This window comes from Penaeus chinensis, chromosome 1, assembly GCF_019202785.1.
Source record: "Penaeus chinensis breed Huanghai No. 1 chromosome 1, ASM1920278v2, whole genome shotgun sequence".
NCBI classification, from domain to species: domain Eukaryota; kingdom Metazoa; phylum Arthropoda; class Malacostraca; order Decapoda; family Penaeidae; genus Penaeus; species Penaeus chinensis.
The window spans coordinates 34,157,044-34,166,240 of NC_061819.1; the positions used below are offsets into that span (position 1 = coordinate 34,157,044).

Consider the following 9,197-nt stretch of genomic DNA (forward strand, 5'->3'; position numbering starts at 1 on the left):
ATATCATATTAAAGGAACCCCCTACTTTAAACCCTACACCTGTTCCTTCCCACTTCGCTCCTCTTCTCCCTTAAACACCCCCACCTCCTTTCCTCCCTCTCCCATCCCCCATTTTTCTCGGAGCCCCTCTCCCTTCCCCCTCCTTTTCCCATTCTACATCTCGCTTTTATTACCCCCTTCCCCTCACCCTATCCTCCCTCTCTCCCTCTCCTCCCTTTCTTCTCTCCCTCCCCCCCCCCCCTTTCCATCCTTCTTAACATCAGACAGTCAAACTACTTCAACGTACTTGCCTCGAAGGAAAATAACAGTAATAATAATGATAATAATAATAACAATGATAATAATCAGGAAAAAATATAATGATAATACTGTATATATATATATGTATATATATATATATATTTATATGTGTGTGTGTATGTATCATACCAACATCAGTTTAAGATAACAATGTACTGTACAATTATACAATCTATACAGCACACACTCTCACGCACGCAGTTCGCAACCCGCACGGAAGACGCATCTTACACGAACGCGACTAGACGAACGTAAACAAAACACTCGAACGGAGGTGCTGCTCGGCCAGTGCTAAAGGGCCGGCTGAAAAAATCAACTGGTGGTAAGTTGTTTAAGCCTCCTAATGATTTACTGATTTACGAACACGTTTTATATGCAGAGAATAGGAGAGAGGAAACAAGTGGTGTGATTGTTGCCTGTGTAGGTATGTGTAGAATATAGTAGCGAAGATAAGTGATGAAGGCTTTGTAGATTTATGTAACTTCAATGATGCAATGTTTTTGGAATATCTTATGTTTGGATTTATCTTTGTATATGTATAGGCATGTGTCTGTTTGTCCGTCTGTGTGTCTGTCTGTCTGTGAAGGGTATGCTGTGAAGAAGCATTTTAGCAAGAAAGTGTTAGGCACATATGTGTTTTCTCATTTGTCTTGTTGCATGTAAATGTGTACCTGTTATATGTCTCAGGGACCTCGTTTTTCGAAAATCTCTTCCAAACGGACAGTCAGATCAGTATGGCACTTTAGCATAGTATGTTTCACACCCTGCTATAATTATTGATAATATAGTGCAATACCAGAAGTACTTGGCATTTATTCTTGTATCTGATAGTGTTGTATCATTCAGCCAAGAAGGCATTCGAACAGATGAAATGTGACAATTGTGAAGTCTGCAAATCCAATAGTCCTTTCTAACCTTCCTCACCTTATCCCTCTTCTCTTCACCTCCTTTCCCCTCTTCACACTCCCTGCCCCCTCCCCTCTTTCCCTTTCTCAATTGTATATAAATGTATATAAGTATATATGTATATGTATATATATGTATATATATGTATATATGTCTATATAGACATATACAAACATATACACACATACATATACATATATATACATATATATACATATACATATATATATATACATATATATACATATATATACATATATGTATATATATGTGTACATATATATACACACACACTGAAACACACACATATACATACGTACATATACATACATATACACATATAGATGTATACATATGTATGTATGCATATACATGCACATATATGTATATATACATATATATGTTTACATATATATTCATATACATGTGCATTTACACATATATATGAATATATATATATAGATATATATATATGTAAAATATATGTGTATATGTATATATACATGTATTTATATGTATATGTTTGTATATGTATATGTATATATATGTATGTATATATAAACATACATACACACATACATATATATATATATATATATATATATATATATATTATATACATATGTATGTATGTATATATGTATATATATATATTATATACATATATATGTATGTATATGTATATGTATGTGTATATATATATATATATATATATATATATATATATATATATATATATATATATATATACACACACACATTATAATGTAAGGTAGAGGGGAGACTGAGGAGGGAGGGAAGAGGAGGTAGTGGATTCGTAGATAGCACAGATGAGACATGCTTTACATGTTTGAATGTCTTTTTGGCTGAAGGAAACTACTCTATGAGAGTCAAGAGTAAACAATGTAATAAGTACATTTGGCAATGCACTATAGTGCCAAAAATTAGGGTAGGGTGTGAAACAGGCTGTGTAAAAGTGCAGTGCTTATCTGACTATTTGTTTGGAAGAAATTTATATAAAAGGATTGGTCAAGACCCCTGAAATGCATAGTACTTACCTTATTATACATTCATGTATAGTTGTATACAATACATACAGTACTTGAATCAACAACTTCAGCAGTTATTGATTTTTTCTCTGGCTTAGGTCATATAAAAGGTAACGGATATAAATTAATGCTAATATAATTTTATATATAATTCCTTATCTTGGGAGAAAATTATGTACATATGAAAGGTAACGGATATAAATTAATGCTAATATAATTTTATATATAATTCCTTATCTTGGGAGAAAATTATGTACCATTATATGGATGCACAGATTATTTCGAGCCAGAGTATAAGGAACTCTTAATCTTCCAGATAGTTGCAAGAAATTCCTTCAACATGTGGCCATTGGTGATGAACGTGCTGAGGGCATATGCTCCTTACATCACTTTGCCCGCTGCAGCTGTCATAGGGTTTGTGGGGTAAGAAATACTAGATCTGTGTTTCTTGGTATTAGAATTTGGACGAGAGTTTATTTCAAAGTATTTATAGGTTGTAATTTGGGATAGTGGGTGATTTCATAGTGTGCATTCAGGTTATTTGAAATTACGTTGTAGTTATACTCTCGGGTTATTTTATATGATTTTATAACTTTTACTTTTGATATATTTTATATGATTTTATAGTTGTACTTCAAGGTTATTTTATATGATTTTAAACAGATTTTATAGCTTGTATATGATTGCATAATTTATACTCTAATGTTATTTTATCTGATCTGATAGCTTATATTTAATGATGCTATAAATAATTTACTAGACTAAACAGGCATTAAGGCCATTTGAATATGATTTTAGACTATTGCTTATTCTATAAATGAAAGTGCAGATTTTAAGGAATTATTCACCTTAAAAGTTTAAGGCAGTAAGGAATATCATTGGCTGCAAGACACAAATAACAAGAGAGACAGATAATAATTGATAAAGAAATACAGACAGAAGACTAAAGACTACAACAACAAAAAAGCTTAAAGTATTTCTTGTTTTGAAGTGCATTTTCTGAGGAAATATGTGGATTTACTATATGACAGGTCTTGTCTTTGAATATCTATTAAGTAATGCTGTGATAATGTAGATATGTATGTTATACGAAGGTAATGTAATTTGCTGCTAATTTTTTTTGTTAAATGAATAAAACTATGGATTTGTATGCATATTTTTACTGGGAAAATTTTAGAATTAATATTTTGATAATTATAGTATGGAATTCTATCATCAGAATATTTGTTTCCTTAGAGAACCAATAATTTTCATTCATATCCATTTCACCATGAACTAAGTCTAATAAAAAACTTAAATTTGTGTTATTTTGTTGAGCTAAAGTTAGTTAGTATTTCTGTTAAGTATGGATACGGTTGAGAATACTGGAAAAATGCTAAATGTTTTTAAAAACTGTGTAACTGTAAATTATCAGTGATTGATAAGATTATATTAACCAAATTTACCAGTGTAAATTAATTCCAATGGTGAGACATAGATAATCAGTTTCATTTTCGATAATTGATAAACCAGAAAGATATTGCAAGACCAACTTCAGTATATCTATTTTTCATCCTGCCAAATATGCTTAATAGAACTTTGATTAGTAGTTAATCTGTATTTTTCATATCTGTTATGAATAAATTTTCCTAATGTGTCAAAAAGCAAATTAATAAACATGGGTCATGGTAATGTATTTTATGATACCAAGAAAAAAATTTCATACTGTGATATCTTAATGTGTTGTGCTATCGTGATATTAGCTTTTACTATGGTCATTCGTAATATAAATATGGTGTGATAACTTTTTTATCAAGTTAATTATTGCATGCTTATAGATTTGTATGTTATTAACCCGATGCTGCCGGGGAAAATGAATAAAAAATGGGGAAAATGCTGTGCTCATTTTCTATATTTTTTTGTGAAATGTCTCTGCACATAGGTGGCTCTGCTAGTGCTTAGCCACAAAGGAGTCAATTAGTAGACATTGTGACCTTATCTGATTCGTATTGGCAAGAAAAATATATTTTTTACTAGTGCTATGAATATCGATGGGTGTTATTTTTATTATAAACATTATAATTACTATAAGGTTATAAACATTAGTAACAGCAAAATAAGATAACGTAAAATATTTCGTAAATCAAAGAAAAGGGTAAATGGGCGAGACAGGCAGTACTCGTAACTGACTCATTGGTGACTTAGTACAAGTGTAGCCATCTATGTGTAAAAACATTTAAACAAGTAATTCACAGTGGGCATAGCATGTACGTGCACGTCATGCCCATCGGCATAGGGTTAATACATGAAAGAGAGTATTCCTAAGTAAGGTATGCAGCATTGCCTATTACATTTCATAGGAATGTGTTAATGTGTAATTTGTATTTTGAATCTACCTAAGTGTATGAAGTTATACTATATTTATATTACAAATATCTCTCTAAAGAACACAGCAGGGAAAAGTCCCACATAAAGTAAAATAGAGGCTAATACTAGTTTCATATCCAGAGCAAAAAGCCCAAGAAAGCTAAATCCTAGGAAGTAATGCTTTACTCAGCAACCCACAGAGTGAAAGGAAGAGAAAGGAATTTTGTAGGGATGATCTTTTCATGATTGGATCCTTCAGGCTTGACCATTTAGGAGGGATTGTGATAGGAAATAATGAACATATGACTGAAAGGATATGCAGGGATTGGAGTAATGATAAAGGAAAGAAATGATAAATAGAAGGGTGGAATGGTGATAAATAAAAAGAAGATTATTTTGAATATGAAGTTAGGTTTTGGAAGGGATAAATATAATGTGTTTTAAAGAAAATATCCTATATACATTTCTGTCTGTCATGTTAGCGCAATATCTAGGGATTAATTTCCATAATTACTACCATGGTCATATCCATTTCCTAACAGGTACAACATAGAGAAGCAGTTCCGCACCCCTCCACCCAACCGCCCGTCTGTTGAAGAGCAGCGGAACGAGAGACTTTTGAAGGAGATCTTGGAAACCAAGGAAGCAACACCTGCACCTCTCAGCGAAAAGACCTTTGTTCCAAAGACGATATTTGAGAAAAATTTGTCACCTTCCTTAGTGAAAGAGGAATGAGGCTATGACTTGTGTAGGCTGAATATGTGAATAATTGATATCTCTCAATATCGCTATTGTATTTATTTTGTGGGGAGGGAATGTCAGTGGAAGGAGCCATATTCTGGACTGTTTGCTTTAACTTTTTAAATTCAGGACCCCAACTCACTTTTACTATTCAATATGGTCAGGGGAAGATAAAGAAAGAGAAATGGAGATGTTCTTATAAGTTGAACTTGAAGAAAGTTCACCCAGTATAACAAATTCCACTTTCTCTTAATGGATGCAGGTATTAGCTTAAGGAGTGGGTCATGAAAGTATGTACAGACTCAGCAATACATCAACATTCTGTTACTGTTCTATAATATATTTTGAATAATCCAATTGCTATATATTTGTCCTAGATGCCCTTCCATGTATGAATGGAGTCACCTTTCAAAAGCTATGGTGCAGATAGAGAGAGAGAGAGAGGATGGGGAAAAATTGATTATGTGCACATAGAAATGATAACTTTAAAAGGCATAGTTATTCATGTTTACTCAGATGTCGTAATAAACTTTATTCATAGAGAAAGTACTAGGCATACAAAATAATATTTGAACTTATTGTTACTATATTATGAGAACGAACTGAATATTCAGTATATATTTTAACCCATTCTGTTGGAAGTAATCATAAGCTACAACACACTGTGCTGAACAATTAATATCAAGCAAGTAATGTGTAAATTTTCTTTTAAACCATCCAATATAATAATTTCCACATTTTCTTCTAGATTATCAGCTAAATGATTCAAACGTTTTCCTTTGAAGTCTAAACAAGTTCATAATTTTGCACCAAGCGAAAGCTCCTTTGTCACCCGGCCGTTTTGATTGGAATTCCAAGAGTAAAAATGAGCTTTGGTCCTTGATTGTTTCTCTCTGTTATTCTTTTCTTACACTGATTCCTTTTTATGCTCATTTTCCGATGTGCTCTTCTTGTTACTCTTATCCGTCTTCTTCTGTTTTTCTTCCCATTATTTGTCTTCTTCCTTTTGTTATTATTATTATTATTATTATTATTATTATTATTATTATTATTATTATTATTGTTGTTGTTATTGTTATTGTTTTTTTTTGTTATCACTGCTATTTTTATTAGAAGTAGCACTATGAATATATTTATCATTATTATCATTATTTTTGGGTTATACTTTAGATGCTAAACTCTTTATAAAATGTCACATTGAAATAATTTATAATAATAGAGCAGGTTAAATGTCTAATTGTATATCTTATGTCTTCTATTGGATAAGCATACATAAGATATGAGAATTGTAAAGCTGTATTGATGAGAGAAAGAGTAATAAATAAATAATAAATAAAGGTGTGATAGAGGTGCTAATTTTTTATTATTAAAATATTTTGGAATTCTTATGGGAAAGTGCTACTTTGAAGAGTGAATGTCTCTGTCGTGCATGGTTTTATAGAATCTATTTTAAGGATACTGTAAATATTCAATTAGGTGAAAAAACTTTCTGTTTAAAGAAAGGAATGATTAACATGTAAATATAAAGAGTTTTAAAAATTATTATTTTTTTTTAACCTTCAATATAGATAGTGGTCAGAATTAGCATAAGATATTGGGTTTCATATGAGTATTTTTTTTTAGGGTCAACACAACTGTCTACATGTATGTGGCCACATGCACATACATGTGGTAATGTGGATGTTGTCATTATTATTGATATCAGTGTTGTTACTATTATTATTATTATTAGTATTATTAGTATTATTAGTATTATTATTATACCCCCCCAATCCCTTGCCCGTTGTTGTCGTGGGGGGGCTTAGGAGGCGGAGACTGGGACCCAATGCTGGGGAACTCCCCAACCTTGGGACTCAGCCCTCGACTCAACAAATTTTGCATGGTCTTTTTTTTCACCTCCTACTTTTTCGTTTCTGTCCCTTCACCAATCCCTTCTACTATCCACTTCCTAAGGTGTGAGAGCCGTGCTGAAAGGATGAAAGGCTGACTTTGTGCCAGTCCTGAACAGCCTGAGGGAGCCATGGGCACGGTATTCCCCTGCTTTAGTTGTCTAGCCCTTACCCCTCAAGGGACCCTGAGGGGTGGACCGTTTCTCTCCCCAACATACTCCAGGCTTACCGTGGCCAACAATGAAGATTTTATACCATTTTTAGATAGCACATTTATTTTGCTTTTAACCATTAACCATTAACCATTAGCAATATCATTATTAGAGGCAATGAGGCTTGCCTCTTCATCAAATAGCTCAACCAATTCAAACTCGCCCAATTCCCTGACCCCAGGCACTCCTTTGACCACGGCTCTGAACACTACAACAAATACTTTCCCCCACCTATCGTCCCTACATAGACATCCCAACCTATCAGACATCCTTACAGAATCTCACACTTTCTGCTTTGACAACCTGTTTCCCTTCCTCAAACGCATATATATCCTTCACTTAATCTAACCCCTTTACATTACCTCACCCAACCCTAACCCATTCACTCACCTATCCCTTAACCCAGCTTTAACAGCTAATCACTAACCCAACCACCCTTCACTAACATTAACTATAGTGCTACATGACCTTAGATGTCTAGCACATTTATTTTGCTTTTAACCATTATTATTATTATTATTATTATTATTATTATTATTATTATTATTATTATTAAATTATTATTGTTAAATTGTTATTGTTATTGTTATTGTTATTGTTTTTGTTATTATTGTTGTTGTTATTGTTATTGTTGTTTTTATTATTTTTAAGATTATAATTATTTGAGGCAAGTATGCTGCACTGAAATTGGTAGACTGTCAGTTTATGCATATTTGCTATTTACATGACTATCAGAGGGGTGGGGTTGCAAAGAAATTTTGGAGGGGAAGGGGAGAGGAAGGAGAAAAAAAAAAAAGGGACTCAAAGAAGAGAGGGGGGGGGGGGGGAAGGAGAAGAAAAAGAGGGGAAAGTGGCTTAAAGAGGAGATGGAGGAAAGGAAGAGGAGGGAGGGGTGGTTAAAAAGAAAAGGGAGGTGGAATAGGGGAAATGAAGGGGACTTAGAGAGGAAAGGAGGGTAAGAAGAAAGGGAGGGAGGAAGGAGAGGGGGTTTAGAGAGAAAGGGAGATGGAGGGAAGAGGGAAGGGGATAAGGGAGTGGGGGAGGTGGGGGAAGTTAACCCAATGCTGCCGGGGAAAATGAATAAAAATGAGGAAAATGCTGTGCTCATTTTCAATATTTTTTGTGAAATGTCTCTGCACATAGATGGTTCTGCTAGTGCTTAGCCATAAAGGAGTCAATTAGTAGACCTTGTGACCTTATCGGATTTGAATTGGCGGGAAAAACATATTTTTTCCTAGTGCTATGAATATTGATGGTGTTATTTTTACTATAAACATTATAATTACTATAAGGTTATAAACATTAGTAACAACAAAATAAGATAACGTAAAATATTTTCGTAAATCAAAGCAGAGGGTGAAAAGGGGGAGGGGGAGCAGATGTTGGGCTGAAAGTGGGAGGGCAAGAGTGAAATTGAAGGAAGATTTGGAAGTGAAAGAAGAGTGGAAATGGGAGGGAAAGGGTGAAAGAGAGGGAAAGGAAAAGAGAGAGAGAGGAAGTGAGAGATTCGAGAGGGTGAAAGAGGGAGAAAGAAGGGGAGAAGTACCTCATAATTATTTTTATTCCCTGGATTTTCCATGGGTCCTGACAGTAAATCTTTATTAAGAGAGAAGACGAGCAACAAAATGCATAAAATCACATTTGAGCATGACACAGAAGTTATCTGTGCTTACCTCTTAACAGTTATCATTCCTTGTTGCTGATTATATTTGTCAACAACAATACCATACTCAAAACAATTCATCACTACTGAT

The 9,197-nt window shown here is 33.4% G+C and overlaps 1 protein-coding gene across 1 annotated transcript; it reads left to right on the top strand.

Annotated features, from left to right (window-relative positions):
* Positions 1–497: 497 nt before the first annotated feature.
* Positions 498–6,884, top strand: LOC125025583 (small integral membrane protein 12-like). Its single transcript, XM_047613611.1, has 3 exons — positions 498–622; positions 2,572–2,678; positions 5,144–6,884. Exons 2-3 carry the CDS (start codon positions 2,596–2,598, stop codon positions 5,334–5,336), a joined length of 276 nt encoding a protein of 91 aa, XP_047469567.1. The 5' UTR covers positions 498–622; positions 2,572–2,595; the 3' UTR covers positions 5,337–6,884.
* The last annotated feature ends 2,313 nt before the right edge of the window (positions 6,885–9,197 follow it).

Excerpts from the sequence above, each read along its gene's own strand:
- LOC125025583 (XM_047613611.1), top strand. The coding sequence starts at position 2,596 with ATGTGGCCATTGGTGATGAACGTGCTGAGGGCATATGCTCCTTACATC. Across the intron at positions 2,679-5,143 it reads GCTGTCATAGGGTTTGTGGG|GTACAACATAGAGAAGCAGT; the intron begins GTAAGAAATACT and ends ATTTCCTAACAG.